At 45.8% G+C, this 17,697-nt stretch overlaps 1 protein-coding gene across 9 annotated transcripts in view; it reads left to right on the forward strand.

The window, feature by feature from the left end:
• RASAL2 (RAS protein activator like 2) overlaps positions 1-17,697 on the forward strand; it is a 179,966-nt gene that overhangs the window by 143,817 nt on the left and 18,452 nt on the right. For 6 of the 9 annotated variants that reach the window (XM_071564738.1, XM_071564740.1, XM_071564734.1 and 3 more), the window contains 8 exons: positions 5,105-5,258; positions 6,793-6,891; positions 7,694-8,248; positions 9,998-10,142; positions 12,825-12,969; positions 13,817-14,053; positions 14,767-14,968; positions 17,310-17,509. In XM_071564738.1, the coding sequence (XP_071420839.1) occupies positions 5,105-5,258; positions 6,793-6,891; positions 7,694-8,248; positions 9,998-10,142; positions 12,825-12,969; positions 13,817-14,053; positions 14,767-14,968; positions 17,310-17,509 (1,737 nt within the window). The remainder of the gene's footprint in view (positions 1-5,104; positions 5,259-6,792; positions 6,892-7,693; positions 8,249-9,997; positions 10,143-12,824; positions 12,970-13,816; positions 14,054-14,766; positions 14,969-17,309; positions 17,510-17,697) is intronic. The other 3 variants (XM_071564739.1, XM_071564736.1, XM_071564737.1) reach the window with 1 other exon arrangement.

Raw genomic sequence — 17,697 nt, forward strand, 5'->3', positions numbered from 1 at the left:
CTGAGTATTGAATTTGCCTTTCTGATCTGGGGGAGTGTCTCTAAATACACGGGGATTGTGCTGGGGTTATTTGAAGCGTGCAGACCTGCAGCTTCGTGCAGGACTTGGCTCTAGCAGGATGCTTGGGCTCAGTTCTTCCCTTTCATGCCAGTTTAGGAAAGGAAAGTTCATTTTTAAATGTTTAGCTTTTTTAGCTTTTGGATTATTCATGTCCACAGGCTTGTTTTGCAAGCAATATATGCTCTCCCTGGTAAGCTCAGTAATTGGAAGTCTTTTGTGCCTTGTAGGTTGGCTTTTAAATAGGTCAAAATCAGCAGGAGAGCTTCATAACCAGAGCAATTAGGATTTAACCCTTTATCCTACGTGCCTTATAGACAGTGGAATATAATAGAAGTTGGCTAAGAGACTGCTGTGTGCCATGGGTGGCCACTGAAAGCCAGAGGTTTTTAGTTTCCAGCTTACAACCGAGATCTTCCTGTCGTGGAAAATTACTGAATTATGGTGTGCAAAGAGAGAGGGTCAGCTCGGGACTGGGCCAGCAAGACAGACTTGTTTGAGAGCTCTTTTTCAGTAGCAGTCACAGGTCAGTGGCTTGGGGCATTGTCTGGGCTGTGATTTAGAAAAAAATTATGTAGTTCTGAAGACCAGTACCCCAAAACATATGAAAAGAGGTGAGAAGTTTTAAAAAAGTTGCCTGACATCCTCCTCCTCCTCCTCTGCCTGTTTTTCCTCTTGGAAAGAAATGGTAGAGAATACCTGTGTAAGAATTACTTGTTGCTTTGCTAACTATTTGCTCTGAACTCCCATGTAGCTCCTCTGTAATCTCTGTTGTAGATCGAAAAAGCAGCAGGATAAAAAAGTTGATCACGGGAGGTTAATTGTAATTTAAAACAGGATTTGTGTTGTTAATGGAGGTGTTTAACAGAAACAGATTTGTACAAACAACCCTTCCCCCACCTTTTGCATGTGTGATCTTCCTGTTTACAGTAATCTGCTTCCCTGGGATTACCTCTCTCCTGACAGAGACTGAGCAATACTCATTTTACCAGTAGCTTCCAACCCAATACAGGAGGGACCCTGTGAATCCAGCCCCTTTGCTGGACATTGGGAAATACATTCATGGCATCTGTGCCAAAGGGGAAGTCAGCAAGCAATTTTCTTTCCTTGTTACTGCTTCAGCATATCAGATGAGGCTTTAAAGCTGCAGAGAACTATCATTTCTGTATAATTGTTGCCCATATTGATTGGGATGCTGCTGATTTAGGCACAAGTCAATGATTTGCCTTGCAGATCTATCAATAGATGAAATCTATACCGTGGTGCTTACAAATGCATGTACTAAATGCATGTGGTTGCATCTAACCAACGGCTTTATGACTTTGCTCTGATGTTTATGGAAGATAAAGTGTCAATTCCGAGCCACTTAATCAGTTTATTGAGCTGTTTTAAATACAGTAACTTCAAGGGATTGTTCAAATCTGGACCCTGAGTCAACAAAACTACCAGTGCTCCAGATGCTCTGCAACAACCCCAGATGCTCACAGCTGACTAGTCAGCAGAGCATGGAGCAGGAGAGATGCTACTGCCAGGTGTAACTTCCAAGATGGGATGCAGAGACACGGAGTGTAGTCACTGTGTGTACCTGTCCTTGCCCCTGCCCTGTCCCCAGAGGCAGTTTGGAGGCTGTGAGAAACAGTCTCAACCTTGTGGGTTTTCAATCAAAGTTTATTACATGGTAGAAGCAATTCAGCACGCTGGGTGCGAGCAAAGCATTTGCCACCATCACACCTCGAACACAGTGTAATTCTTGCATTTATTCAGCTACTACATATTCATTTTACTCATGCATAAACATTCTAGGTGCATTGTTAAGCAGTTTAACATATGGTTCTTATAATACTACAGCTAAGTCACTTTTACAACCCCCGTGATAACCCCACCATAAATTCTGTTCCCCTTAGATGCAGGAAAGATTTAACTCTTGAACTTTCTTGTTACAATTCATGTGGTCCTTGACAAAGTTATAGAAGGTAAAGTGATTTAACACTATCCCGTTTATCTCTCCATGTGGGTGTAAGTTGAAATTTTTGTTTAATTGGCTGGCCATATCACAGACTATTCTGAGTTGGAAGGGACCCACAAGGATCTTCGAGTCCAGCTCTTAAGTCAGTGGCCCACACAGGGGATTGAACCCATGACCTTGGCATTATTACAGCCAAGTTTTAACCAACTGAGCTGTGTTTCTTTTCATGTCACAATAGGAGCCCCAGTAACCCATTCCTTTTTGCCAACACGAATCACATTCATACTTCTCACAAGGCTTTCTTGGCTGATATCTTGCTCTCTCACTAGGGCTTTAATGACCAGATCTCATCAAATTCATAGTAACGCATGAGGAGGAAGGAACTCCTCTCTCTGGAAAGGTCACCTTTGCCATGTCTCCCCTCGCCTGCTGCCTCTCCCAGTTGCCAGCCCCCCCTAATCTCCTCAGGGGAGGCTGTGTCATGGCAACCTGGAGCTGGGGCCTCTCCTGGGAGCCTCTCCATGCCCCCGTGGGGCAGGTGGGCGCGCAGCCGCCGAGGGCAGAGCTCTCTGCACTGGCTGCTCTCCTTGCCCTGGCGTATCTGCCTGGCAGGATGTTCCTCTGAAATCCGTAACCTGAGGCTTGCGGAAGAACTCCTCTTGGATTTGTTTTGTGCCTTTCTTCCTCTCCCGGCAGGATTTGTTGTCTGAGATGTAGCCCAGAGAAGGAAGTTGGAAGGGAAGGGCTGTGGCACCGCTATGATTTGGGGATGCACTGCTAGGTGGCTCTACAATTGTTTCATGTAGGTCTGCTTGCCCTGTCTTGCTCCAAGCGCAGCCTCTGCTGAACTGGGATTTGCAAAATCTCTTTTTCTTTCTCCTTTCTTCGGTAATTATCCCTCTTTCCCTCCTCTTCCCCCTCTTTGTGACCACTCCATGCTTTCCTTCGCTGACCAGGAGCTGGCTGCAGGCTCCCAACACCCACGTACTTTGGAAGGGCTGGAATTGCTGAGAGTTTGGGGCAGGGACAGAAGCCAAGTGACCTCAGCAGTGCTTTCTTGAGAGGAGAAATTAGAGAGGATCTTGCAGAGATGACATTAAAGTGGTGTATTGTGGTGTGTTTATTTTAGGCTTGCCCTACCTCAACTGCAGCAAGTGCTCAATTATACATGGCTGAGGTTTTCGGTTTGCGTTGGTTCGGCTGCTGCTGGAACCTGTTAGAACAAAGCACAGCCTTGTACCAGGGCTGCTGCTTTGCATCTGAAATCAGTGTCTTTGGAATATTCCTCCCTTCAAAGGGTTTTGCTGGCTGCACTTAGGTCATTCAATATATTAAAAGGGAACAAAGTTCTCCCTTACCGTGTAATAAATCTTACCGTGTGTGGATCTGCTTGAATACCTTCGGCGTTTCATTCTGCACAAAGGAGCAGTCAGGTGAACTCTGCTTGTTGCATTACATGTACCCTTTGTGGTACCCAAGGTTTTGTTAAGATGCCTTTTTCAAATGTTTGGATTTTTTTCCTTTGTTTCCCTACAGAACTGCTCACAGGTAGGAGAATTTTGATAAGGATACTGATCATGAGGATTTTTTTTATATAAAATATGTAAAGGACATGTACAAAACCTACTTATTTTTCAAAATTAAGGAAGCTGCTAGAGGTAGCTGTGTTTTCACTCCTCCATAGATAACATTTTTTAGAACATTTTCCATTTGATACTGAGTCTTGGTCTAGGAATTGAATAAAAGAGGAAATAGTGTGAGGGTGGACACAGGAGCACCACCTTTCTCTGTGTCATGTGTAGAGAGCTGATGCCTCTGCTTTCACAGCTGTTCCTTGTGCTCAGTCACATGTTCTGTATGGGCAGCCACATTTATGGATACACTCTCACGGATCACTCATTATAGGGACATCAACATCTTAACAAAATCTAGACCTGCCAGGTAAACAGCTCCTTTTCTGTTAAGCTGAGAGCTCTTCCTCCTTGTTGGTCAGCCATGAAGGCTTTGACTGAATTGGAGCCACAGGAAAAATAAGATGTGTCTGTACATGGCGTTTACCCTGAGATGCAAGTTGTGCTTCAAGTATTATATAACTTTATTGCAGAAGCTTCTAGTTCAGGTGTCAGTTTGGAACCAGAAGGAGCAAAGGTGAAATCATGTCCCCTGTAAACTGGGCATGTTTTGCAGCACTATTTGACACTGTGCTCAAATGTTGTATTAAATCAAACTGTGAGGGTGCAGACAGCATTATAACATTGCTGTTGTTTGCCAAAAGCTGTGACATAGTGGAGGGATGGATATGTCTTTGAGAAGTGTTCAGGAACTGGTGGGGACAAAGAGAAGGCTGCCTTGATAAAGAGGTACTGTGAATTTGGGAGATGCCAGCTCTGGTGGAGGTCAGGGATGTACAGGACAGTCAGCTGAAAAGGAGAAGCAGCATGTGTTAGCAAGGAGACATTAAAATAGAATGGAGGTATCCAGAAAATGGGAAATGGTTCAAACTGGAAGAAGCATGAAGAATAAAATGCTAAATGTCAATGTAGATGCCTGACTTGAGCATTGTGAAGTGGGAAAAAATTTGCGTATTTGACTTTATTGTAAGGGTTATGTATGTTAAAAACCAAATGTATTGTGTGGGGGGGTCATGTGCTCTAATGAGTAGCTCTCATTCTGCATTGGTTACAGATTTGGGGGTCCATGTGCTTTTTGCCACTAATACACAGTGTTTGTCTACTGATCTAGCCAGTAATAAAATATTTTCAGTAATATATCCAAAGCTGTCTGTGGCTTTTCTTCAGATTTCAGCAGCTCTGAACTTTCTGTTTTGCTGCTGTTCTTTCACTGACAGCTCGGCTGCTACAATTTCTAGGTCAGTGGGAATGGACTTCCTAGGCATGTGTAGCTGGATATTCCCTCGGGAGTCTGGGGTTACTGGCCTAATGTTATTTTCATAAGGTTTGCAGACTAATTGTAGAAGTTGTTCTGAATAAGCACCAACAAGCTGCAGTTTTGTCTGGGATCTTGCCAGCTCTTTTGGCAATTGTGAGAAGAGTGATGTTTCCTTTCCTTCTTGTCCTGCAGACCACGTGAGCTGCCCAAGCTGAAGGAGTCCCGTTCCCATGAGTCTTTACTGAACCACGCCAACACCATCGAGACTCTGGATTTTGCAGCAGAAGAAGCAGTCTATGTCAAACCACTCCACAGCAGCATCCTTGGACGAGACTTCTGCTTTGAGGTGAGGAACACACTCCACAAACACACAGCTGTCACTCACCCTGAGCCCTCGGAGAGAACACTTGGGGACTTGGGAACTGGAAAACAGATCATCAGCTGCTGCTGTGCTCTGGTGTGGGTGGGGGCTGTTGAACCAGCATGTGATTATGAAGTCCTTGAGGCTAATGGCATCAATCACTCAACAGAGAGGAATCTTTTTCAATTACCACGTCTTCTGATTGAAAAATCTCTTTAATTGAATAAATACCTAAGCATGTGTGGTTTGCATGCAAATGTACACTTGGCACATGCAATACAATGAACATGCCATACAATGAACATGCAATAGTCTGTACATGAGCTGTGTGTTCACATCCAAATTCACCTGAAAATTAAATTTAGAAAATTACTGGAACCGAGAAATGGACTTTCCAGTCAGAGCCCCTTCCATTAGCTCAGCCCATTCTCCAGCTGCCAGAGGAGAAGCTCAGTAGCCAAGGACGTGTCCATGGCACAGTGGAACAGGATCCAAAGGTCCCTGTGCTGTTTCAGCAGAGACTGCAGGCTGTGGCTCCGAGCTCTGCTCCACGAACAGCCCTGCCCTTGCAGCTCCTGTGTGTGTTTGGATGCAGCTGGGGCTGCCATCACCTGCCCTGGCAGGGCTGGGTGACTCTCTGTCTTCAGCAGGATTAGTCAGATGGGGCTGAACTTCTGCAACAAAGATCTGTTTACAGCCTGGAAAATTCTGGCAGTAAACCAGCATATCAGGCTCTGCTCCCTCGAGATGCATCCAGGAACTGTTCTTGTTTGCTTCGGCCTCATTCTTCTGGTTGGAAGCACTTTGCAGCTTGCTTAGGTTTGGGGAGCTGGGTGGAAAATGCTGGCAACAGCTTAGCTCTGATGCTGCAGCCTCACACTGCTTTGTAATTGTGTGCACAAATGAATGGAAAGAGCAAATGAGGCTTGTCAGGCCACGTAACAGTGGAAGAAACTGAGGTAGTTCCCTCCTGTTCCCTCCATCAGCAATGAGTGTCAGGGCTGGAGCAGAGCACAACTCCCTCAGTTGTTTTTAGACTTGCTGCCTGTGTGGACTCTTGGAAATAGTGTATTTTTACTGAAGTCATAATTTCCAGTCTGTTTTGCCTTATATTAATGCATTGTTCGTTCTGTCTGTCTTTACACTTAGTACCCAAATCATCTGCCTCTGGGCCTTAACTGGGAAAACAGCAAGCTTTGAATGGCTAAGGATCAATTAACAACTGCTTTAAAAAAAACCAAATTAGCTGGTTCATTAAAGCTTTGTTTAAGAGTCTTTAAGATGAGCCTCTGCTGCTCCTCATATGTTTGTTTATATAAATTCAAGCTGACTTTTATTTTGCTCCCTGCATTTTGTGGGCCTTTTAAGCTCTCTCCCTTTCAGGCTGCTGTACTGTTTACCTGCCTTTTTCTTATTTACTTTGTTACTCAAGCATGGCTTATCTCCTTCCTTGCTTTTTGCAGCCTCTTACATGTCCCCCAGGCTTGCCTGGACTAAGCCTGTCATTTACTTGTTCCAGGTAACCTACTCCAAGGGCAGTAAATGCTTCAGTTGTTCCTCTGCAGCAGAGAGGGACTGGTGGATGGAAAACATACGCCGAATATCGCAGCCGATGAAGGTAATAGGAACTGCGGAAATAAGATTAGTGGGGGAATGGAGGTGGTATGATTGGATTTTAGTCCGGTGTACCAGAGCTTCCCACGGATGCATCCTCAATTAATTCAGTCTGGGGAGCCGTCAGCTCATCCGTGTGTCTAAAGCTGCCGTGTGCTATTCCAGGGAGTGCAGTAGGTCAAACCTTTAATGAGGAAATAGTCCTGATCCCTGCCCCAGGGCCTGCCTGGCATCCTGCACCCTGGGTTGCTGGTACCAGGCACCAGGGAAGGATGGGGCATGGCTTCCTAAGGGGCAGGTTCTACTGTAGGGGCACAGTTCGGGGAAGGAAAAAAAAAACCCAACCCCCCAAAACAAAAACAAACAAAAAAACAAAGTAAAAGGAATTGGAGCCAGAGTGAGAAGGGGAATCTGATAACTCACTCCATCCCACGTTCCAGAGAGAGGCAAACAGTGCTCTGGGAGTTACAAGAGTGAACAAGGCAGCCTGCCACACCAGTCCAGCAGCTCCTGAGGGGCTCCTGTGCAGTGTTTGTTTTCTAAAGCATTTCAAATACTGCTTTTGAAGAAGAAAAATGTTCCAGTCCCCACCCTTGACATACAAAATACATCCCTTTTTCTTCAGTTTTAGAAAACATCCAGTTTTCTAGAGATTCTGATTCTCTCTGGATCAGAGAATCTGATTCTGAATTCTGGCTCTGTTCTTACCTTGAGCACAACAAGCAGCCCTTTGCCGCTGTTTTAGAAGACAAAATATTCAACTTTCAGGGGCTTGGGATGAAAACTGAGCTCTTTCTTCTGCACAGGACAACTGCCGTCGAGCTGAGAACGTGCTGCGCCTCTGGATCATTGAGGCCAAGGACCTGACCCCCAAGAAGAAATACTTCTGTGAGCTGTGCCTTGATGACACTCTCTTTGCCCGCACCACCAGCAAAGCAAAAGCAGACAACATATTCTGGGGAGAGCACTTTGAGTTCTACACTCTCCCACACGTTCAGAGCATCACAGTTCACATCTACAAGGATGTGGAGAAGAAAAAGAAAAAGGACAAGAACAATTACATAGGGCTGGTTAACATTCCCACAGCCAGCGTGACGGGCCGCCAGTTTGTGGAGAAATGGTACCCGGTCAGCACACCCACAGCCAACAAAGGGAAGGCAGGGGGGCCTTCCATTCGCATCAAGTCCCGTTACCAGACCATCACCATCTTGCCCATGGAGCAATACAAAGAATTTGGGGAGTATGTTACCAGCAACTACGCCCTGCTGTGCTCCGTGCTGGAACCCGTGATCAGCGTCAAGAACAAGGAGGAGATGGCTTGTGCCTTGGTGCACATTCTTCAGAGCACTGGGAGAGCCAAGGTAAGCACAGGTGACTCCTGTTGGAGTGACTCTGGCTACTGATGGGTGATTTCAGGTGGAAACTGGGGAGCCCATCACCATTAGCAACAGCAGAAGGTGCTGTGTACAAAGTGTAAGCATGTATGTAACTTTGTGTTGTTCTAAAAAATCAGGGCCTACACCTGAGTGTTCAGGAAGCTTTCCTGCATTTCTAAAATCAGAACATAGATTAAGAGATAAATTAGCAAGAGATTGATAAACTGGAGAATTCTCCAAATAGCATCTCCTCTAAATAAGCCTGTGATACAATAAGCAGTGGGTGCCACCGCTGAGTCAGCAAATCAATACCAGCATCGATCTGGGCAGTGTTTGAACAGCCACTTGGAAAATCTATACAGAGGTAATGGTGATCCCCCCTGCCCAAAGGATGTTAGGATTTCTGGGTACATGCTGGTTTCTTCAAATACATTGTGGGAGAGTATCCTGCAGGTCCTGGGAAACTCTGAGAAGCATTAAGAGGCATTGATTTATGTGGATGCCCTTCCAGCTGGGTGTGTGAGCAGTACCAAGCTGCACTCAGCTTCTTCCAGTGAAGCCCAGCCAAGCACAAGGCAGGGGTGGGGATGTGGGAGGGTGGCCATAAGCAACATCCAAGGGACAGCCTCGTCTGAGTGTTCCAGAAAGGTCATTTTCTGTTTGCATAATCACATGCCCCTCGACATACATCTTGGGAAGGCTGGTGCTCTGTGACAGGAGAGTGTGTGATAGGAGCTCATTCCTGAAGTTGTGTGATGAGAGAAGCTGGTAGCTGGGATTGTGTTGAAATCCTGCTGGAAAACAGGCTACGGATTCCTGCAGTGCTGCCTGTTATAGCTTTGCATTCCTGGTGTGTGAAGGTTTGAACCTCTATCTATGGGAAGCACTGAGTGACTCAGGCTGCCATAACCTAAAGCTCCAAAGTGATGCATTTCCAGTTGTTGATGGGGATACAGCTGGATGTTCCCAGTTTGCACCAGGTGGAAAGAATTCTCTCAGATTTTGTTGAAAAGAAACAGCAATAATGGATTGAAAACCAAGAGCACTAAATGTCCTTGACTCACACAAAGTTATCACTTCTGGAAATAAGTATTACTGCAGAATTAGACCCTGCATCAAGAGCTTATTCTCTGTATCAAGGCTTGCTGATGGTTCCTGCCTGAGCAATTGAATACAGTTCAAATTCAGCCATATAGATCCAAAGCAAGTATGATAACTTTTTTCTCCCCCAAACCCTGAACCACTTTGGGTTTGTGAATTTAATTTATTATGCCATTTGTCTTGAGTTTCACCAAACTGTAAGAACTTGTGCCTTGCTTACAATCTGGATTTTTAAGTCCAAATTTGTATGAAATATTCCATATAAAAATACAGATATAATAGCAGTTTCTTTCAGCAGACAAAGCCACAGATAAACAAACTGGTGAGGGGTTCTGCTCAGGAGCTAAATCAAAAGACAAGCTTAGCTATAAAGGTTTTCTTTTAGAGGCTTCTGCTCCTCCCTTTATAATTCGTGATCTGTATCATTTTATAAGTGTAATAAATGCAAAAGGAGCTCTGGCTATTTCCTCAGCCCTTATTTCATGTACCAGCTGCACCCCTTTTCCCAAGCTGAGCAATTATTTCAGTAATCCTGTGGCTCCTCTGTTTATCCTTCCTTCTGTACTTCTGCAGTTAGGCTGGCACAGCTCAACCTGGTTAAAGCAACCTTTGCTAATTGACCTTTTTCTTCAGGACTTCTTGACGGATTTGGTGATGGCTGAGGTGGATCGTTGTGGGGAACACGATGTGTTGATCTTCAGGGAGAACACACTTGCCACCAAAGCCATTGAGGAGTACCTCAAGTTGGTAGGACAGAAGTACCTTCAGGATGCACTAGGTAAGAGGGTTCCTGTCTGTCCCAGAGTCTGTCTGCACTGCAGGGCCTGGCCCTGAGCTGGCTGCAGCATGGCTGAGGCCTCCTGCAGCTGGGAATGTGGGATGGGAAGGAGCTGCCTCAGTGCTCAGCACAGGTGTCTGATACCCAGATAACAAATGTGCTCTAGTCTTGCTCTCAATGCTTTTCCTCCACATGGAGGAGGGTCCCCTTAGGTCCCTGCAGGAGCAGCACCCAAGGCAAGGCAAGCTTGATTTGGCATAGCTGAGTCCCTCTTAAAGCTTGTATTACCGTGTTTCATCTGTCTGGGTAACTTTTCTCTGGTGTGATAAAAGGGTATAACACTGCAGTTGCTTTGTGGACAGTGCTGATTGTTCCATCTGATATACAAATAGGCTTAAAAAAGGGATTATTGTACACAGTCCCTAGAGAAACAAGGGCAGGGATTGAGGCTGCAGGGCTGCTGAGCATCCCAGGGCAGGAGATCGAGATGTGCTCTGTCTGGGGGGCCTCTGGCCTGTGTTTATCCCAAATGCTCATTATTCACTGCCTCATTAGTACTGCCTGGCCAACCTGTGATCTCCTACTCTATTCCTTCCACAGGGTCTTAATGTCCACAGTTATGTGCTGGGGTGGATTCTGGTAATTGTATTATTGTCCCACTTCCACCAAAAGCTTCTGCTGTAGTCACGAGGCACTGCCTTGGGAATTCCTGTCCACACAACTTAAGCAGGAGCTCTCTTTTCCACAGAAACCCTCAGGCAGCTTCTACCAACTCCACACAATCTTTGCTGCCCACAATTGCACAAGGAGCCACCCATGTCCCCGTTGTTTCTGGGATGAAGAAAGCTTTGGAAATTGATACGAGGGAAACAAGATCAGGCCAAAACCAAGTCCCACACCACATCCTTTCAGAAAAACCAAAGGAAGAAGCCAAGCAGCTTGGTTTCCCAGCAGTCTCGCTTGTCCTCAGCAATCCCAGACGCTGGCAAGGCATCAGGGAGATAGCTGGCTAAATTAGTGCTCCAAGGGTCAGCATAGGCAGGGCTGTGATTACATCCAGTTTGGCCATTTCTGAAGTGTAATGAGCCTGTTCTGGTGCTCTTGCTCTCCTGGGTGGAACCACTGAGCAGCAGTTGAAAAAAGGGAATAGGCTCTTGCCTGGTATGGGCAAACGAGCAAGTGGTGCTTTGTGCTGTGCTTCCCAGCAGGCTGAACCTTCAGCTGGGAGACCACTCCATTACTGCTGACTGCCAGCTCTTAATGTGCAGTAATTGCATAAAAATATTTCAACATTAATGACTTCTAATACATCATTTAGAGCTGAGTGGTAAGATGGTAAATCACAGACAGGAGAGATGGACAATCCCCCTAAGGTTGTCCAGGCTGTCTACAGCTCAGGGCAAACATTGCTCATGACAATATCCCCCTCTAATCTTTGTCAAGTTTTAAATGTCATTTTGCTCAGCTGCATGTTCTGTGAAAGGATTAATGAGACTACACTTGGTGTTAGCAATGCAACACGTCTGTAAGGGCATCTTATATGTGATTAAGGCAGGGCCTTGTGGGCCACAAAGAGTAAGTTTCAAATGTGCTTAAGGAAAAAAAGGCACTATCCAGTACACAACAGTTCAAACAGAATTGGCTCAACAAAAGTGATGCTGAAGGGTTTTGCAAAGAAGTGATCAGCTGAAATTTTTTAGACCCCATCACAAAAAAAAAAAGCTTAAGAAAATGTGGTGTCTATTTTGCTTGTAACAACAGTGCTGTGTTGAGATTTGGGGAGGGGTGGGAGGTTTTTAAGGGGTTTTAGGAAAACAAAGATTTAGGACAAACCCCTTTTGCACAAACAAGCCCTCTGGCATTTGCTCAGAGCCAGCGAGATCATCTGAGGAGATGAACTTGAAAGACTTTGAATCATTAAATCAATGAATAAAGAATATTTCTTAGTGAATACCAACAGTTTGAAAACCACTTGAAATGCCTGCTTGTAGAGGAGGGAAACTAGTGAGTAGTTCATTCCAGTATGTTAGACAAAGGCAGCTTCATCTGGTTGGTATGTGTGCAGCTTCTGTTGTGGTGATGTAAGGGAAGAGTGACAGAAATGCCAGGGACTTGGAAAGCTGCAGGCTACAAAAATGCTGTAAGGTGTTGATATAAGAGGTTGAGAAAATTAGCAGCATCTAGAGCTAGAGCTCGGGTATAACTCCTATTCAAGAGCAAGGTGACACTTTTTAACATTAAAAAAATGGCATGTTTAGAAATAATATAAATACATATCATTGCCAAGTGCATTTCCTGGGGAAGTTATGAAGACAAATAACACAGAGCTTCATTTCTAAGACTGGGGATAAATTTTACAGTTGGTAGCACAGTTTGAATACAAAGTCAAATCCTCCTCCTTAGGCCATAAGTGAAGTGTCTGCAGGGTTGCTAAGCAAAGCCATCCTGTTTTTGCACTTGTGCCCGGGGACAGTGAGGGCACAGGAGGCTGAAGCGTCAGAGCTGGCCGTGCTCTGCTGGGACAGGGCTGGGAGGAGTCATGTCCCCAACATCTGGTGTCTGGTGCCACAGACACCGGGAGCAGGACAGGCCAGGGGAAGACATAATCAGGATTTAAAGGTGTGTCAAGTAGGCTTTTCCTCTCTAACTATGCTGGTTTCTCATCCTCTTCCTTTTTTCCAGGGGAGTTTATCAAGGCTGTGTATGAGTCAGATGAAAACTGCGAAGCAGATCCCAGCAGGTGCTCACAGAGTGAATTGGCAGATCATCAGTGCAACCTGAAAATGTGTTGTGAGCTGGTCTTCTGCAAGATTATCAACTCCTACTGGTAAGGCATCTTCCCTCCCCTTCTCCCTGTTTGCTCAGAGGGTCCCTTTTCCTCCCCTGATGGTGAGAGAACAGCAGTGGTACAGGGAAGCACAGACCCATCCATCTTCCCAGCCTCTCTTCTCCTCCTTTCCTCCACCTTCCTCCACATGACACCGTGTTGCAGGTGGAATTTGTGCCCAGATTGAAGGGTCCCAGCCCACACACCACGGCCAAGGGAACACATACTCAGTGTGACTGGATAAGGAGGGAATAAAGTGAGGGGATAACAGCTTAGCTTGAACTTGGCTTAAAAAGCTGCAAGTTTTGATGTGTAGAGAAAACTTTTAGTCCCTTCAGATGTGTGAAATTGAACAGGAAATCACAGGGAGGAAGCGTTGGCAGAGAGATTAATAGAAATCTCTGTTTCTGAGTAGCAGTGAAAGAAGAGGGGCCTTTCTGCTTCAGGATGAAGCACAGGCACAGTATTGAGAGCTTAACAAGCGAGGTAAAACTATCAGTTATGGAGAGGGGTTCAGTTTGTTTTCAATATTTCAACACCCTGTTTGCTCCAGGGTAGCAATGGCTAAGTAGTTCTTAGCTTGCAAATCAGCATGTCTGGAAATGGCTTCACTTAACTCATATGAACAAGGGATGCTTTAAAGACTACTTAAATATCACCAGATTAAATGGGGATCTATGAATAGATGCCTAATGACATTAGCCAGCCTAGAGAGAGAAAAAGGGGAGGTAAAAAAAGAGCTGGTGAAGTTTTCTCACAGATAATTATTGCAGGTGACTGGTCACCAGTTCAACTTCTTGCATCTCGTTGCCAGTGCGATTTTATTCCCTGGTTTCTTGTCTTGCAGCGTGTTCCCTCGTGAGCTGAAGGAGGTGTTTGCATCTTGGAAGCAGCAGTGCCTGAACAGGGGCAAGCAGGACATCAGTGAGCGGCTGATCAGTGCCTCTCTCTTCCTCCGCTTCCTGTGCCCTGCCATCATGTCCCCCAGCCTCTTCAACCTCATGCAGGAGTACCCTGACGACCAGACCTCTCGCACGCTCACCCTCATTGCTAAAGTCATCCAGAATCTCGCCAATTTTGCCAAGTAGGTGGTGGCAAAGAGCCTGAACTCTGGTGCCTGAACTCCTAGTGGTGCTTGCAGGCAGCTGATTCTCTGGCAGACTGAACCAGTTTAGAAAAGGAGGAAACTTCTCACTTGGATGTGACCGCTGTTCCCCTTGAGCCACCCCAGATAAATTCTCCTTTTCACATGCTAATTGGAGCTGTGTTGAGTTCTGTGGAGGGGACACGGTATAAAACCAAGAAGAGTCATGCATTAGCATGTCAGTGTGTGCTGGTTCAAAAGGAAGGAAACCTGTTCCCACCAAGCATCATGATTTTCCTCCTTTCTTCTTCCAGAATTCCCAGTTGAATGCTACAAAGGGCATGACACATCTCTTACAGCAGAGGAGATGCAGAGGAAGGGGAGGAGAGGAAGTGTGTCTGTGGGAGGGAGAGGAGAGAGATGTGTTGAGCCCTTGAATGTAATACGAACAGTGAATTAGTAGTATTTAAATAAGTACAAGAAAGCAGAAATTGTCCATGGAGTTTTTTCCTCCAAGGCTTAAAAATCTCCAGATTTTCGGCATCTCCAGATTTAGGAGTCAAAATCTTCATATTTCAAAATGTTTTTTCAAAAATACTCCAACTCCTCAGAAAGGCAGGTCTAAAATGAAGTGTTTAAGTAACTGCAAGTACTTGTGGTCTGTATTTGGTGTGGTTATTCACCGGGTTTCCCCCCACCTCCTTTCCCTGCAGGTTTGGTATCAAGGAAGAGTACATGGCCTTCATGAATGAATTTTTGGAGCATGAGTGGGGAGGAATGCAGCGTTTTCTGAGGGAGCTCTCCAACCCAGATACCATCTCGAACATGCCTGGATACGACGGCTACATCGACCTGGGCAGGGAGCTCTCAGTGCTGCATTCCCTCCTGTGGGAGGTTGTGTCCCAGCTTGATAAGGTAAAGCCTTTTGGAGGCCTGGGAGGGTGAATCTAGGGATGTATCATAGCTACAGTAAACACTAGGAAATATCAGGGGAGCAGCTGAAGGTAACAGCTTTGGAAGGGAGTGTTTGATGGTGGTATTGCACAACTGCTCCTTCTGTTTTCAGATCAGGGCCAGGAGTGGGGCATGTGAAGTGGCTGGGCTTGGGCAGCACTGCAAACATTTTGCAGAGCCTTTAGGAAGGTTGGGTGGTGAAGGCAGCACCTAAAAGTAGACCTGGAATTCCCTCAGCAGCCAGTCCTTTCTCATAAGTGAGCTGGGAAAAAGGGAGGGTGTTTGGATGGACAATGGCACTGTTGCAGTGCCCTTTTGGTGCTGAGGGATTGTTGCAGTGCCCTTTGGTTTTGCTGTGCATCAGGCCCTCCCCCAGCTCTGATGGAGCAATATGTTGACCCTGCAGAACTGTTCCTATCAGAGACCTGGTCCAGAGCCTGCTGAGATGGTCTCATTTCCATAGTCTTTGATTTGGGCACTCAAGAGGGTGCCATGGAAAAACCTGGATCCACTCCTGAGTGTCATCCTGTAACAAAGCAAGGTGCTTTGTGCTGTGGGTTGTGCTGAGGTCCAGGTGCAGTGTCCAGGTTCTGTTCTGATCCCAAAAGGCACCACCACCAATAAACATTGTTTCCATTTAGCTACAGAAGAGAGAAAGGCATGGTTTTGCTCTTCCTTAGCTATGTGGCTTTGCAGGATCCAAAATCATTAAAACCGTAATAGCAAAAGTAGTTGATAAGGCCCAGAAAAGCTGAGCTGTGAGTCTTTTTCTTTTTTTCCAAGTGCTTGGAACTGTTCCATATTTCAGCTTTCAGATGTGCATTATTTTGTCCATATTCCATTTATATTATTCTTTCTTTTGAAACTGGAGAGATGAGGTGAATGGCAATGCACTCAGTATGTTTATTGCATTAAGGTTTGCCAAAATGGTTATTTGTTGGGTATCTATTTTTTCACAGTACATTATTTAAAAGAGAAAACAAAAAACTCATCTTGTTTTATCAGAGTAAATTGAAATGTCCTTGACTCAAAAAGACAATCTATATATTAATCTTGGTTTGATAACAAGTTGTGATCTTGTTTTTCCATTTCCCTCATACATGCACACAGTCCACATTCCAAATGTATGGATCTGCATTGCCCTTTCTGGAGGTTAGATGGATGGATCTATCCTAGCAGGCCCTTGGGAGCTGGTGCAGGGGTTTGCTAAAAAGAGAATTAAGGGGTAGAGTTACATGCAATACAGCTTTACTGTAGGCAATGGCTGGGAAATGATGAGAGAAGTCACCTCAGAGATTTTAATAGCTACAGATGAAGGGCTGTATGGAAGTGTCTGTAAAGATACCCTTGTCTGGAACCCAACTGGCCAAATACCTGCTTACAGGGAAAATAAGGCTATCTTTGGGAAGAACATTGCTTTTGTAGCAGAATTTTAATTTTTTTATACATCTGCAGCACCTTCACCTTATTCCTGCAGTTCCAAGAGCCTGAAGATGCCCTGTAGCTGATATCCCAGCAGTGACCCAAAGGGGTGAGAAAGCCAGAGCCTGGAGGAGCAGCCTTGCTTGCTCAAGGCCAACTGCACTCACCCCAGGCCTGGCCAGCACTGAGATAACGTGTAACTGAAGCCACACATTTAATCCCATGCTGATGGGATGATACTGGGATGAGGATCTTTGGTGCTCTCATGCAGTTATTTTTCACGTTTAGGTAGGGAAGAACGGCCTCACTGTTGATAACAGTGAGCCAGGAGATGATGGCATCGGGGCAGGATGCTGAAAGCAAAAGCCTTATGAGATGAAAATCTCCCCTTTCCCCATCACCCTCAACCCCTGCAATCCTCTCACGATCCCCTGGAATGCTGCATCCCCTTGTCTGTTGGCATGATTTCCTTTACCACACGACACCCTCTGCCTGGAAATTTCCCCCCACTGGCTGAATCTGTAGCCTTTGAATGCCCTTCAGTGAGCAGATGCCGTAGTTTTCACTTTGACCTCACCCACCCTGGCCTTAGTGTGCTTTGCATGATAGTTTTGCATTGGAATGGCAATAGTTTTGTTTTATTGAGCATGGTTTTTATTTTTGGGGGTCAATCCTAATTTCTTTTCTATTTCCTTTTCTTTCCTCAATGTCTGCTGCACCCCGTTTCGTCTCCTCCATCCATCTGGTCGCCGTCGTTGCGCTGCTCCATAACACTGCACACAACCACCCACCCTCCTTCCTTCCACCTCCATCCCTCCGCCTCTGTGCATCGTTATCCAAAAAAACCCTGGCGGATGTCGTGGTGCTTGTATCCAATTAGGGTGAAAATTCCTTCCTACAGGCAACTGTGGCAAAACTGGGACCCCTCCCTCGTATCCTTGCGGATATCACAAAGTCCATGACCAACCCCACACCCACGCAGCAGCAGCTGAAGCGTTTCACTGAGCACAGCTCCAGCCCAAACGTCACTGGAAGTCTCTCCTCGGGACTTCAGAAGATAACTGAGGACCCCACTGATGGGTATGTCCCAGCCAGGGCTTGAGGGCAAGTGTGGGGTCCATAGAATCATAGAATGGTTGGGTTGGAAAAGACCTCTGAGATCATCAAGCCCAACCCATGGTCCAACTCCAGTCCCTTTACCAGATCATGGCACTCAGTGCCATGGCCAATCTCACTTGAAAAACCTCCAGGGATGGGGAATCCACCCC

This window comes from Pithys albifrons, chromosome 10, assembly GCF_047495875.1.
Source record: "Pithys albifrons albifrons isolate INPA30051 chromosome 10, PitAlb_v1, whole genome shotgun sequence".
NCBI lineage: Eukaryota > Metazoa > Chordata > Aves > Passeriformes > Thamnophilidae > Pithys > Pithys albifrons.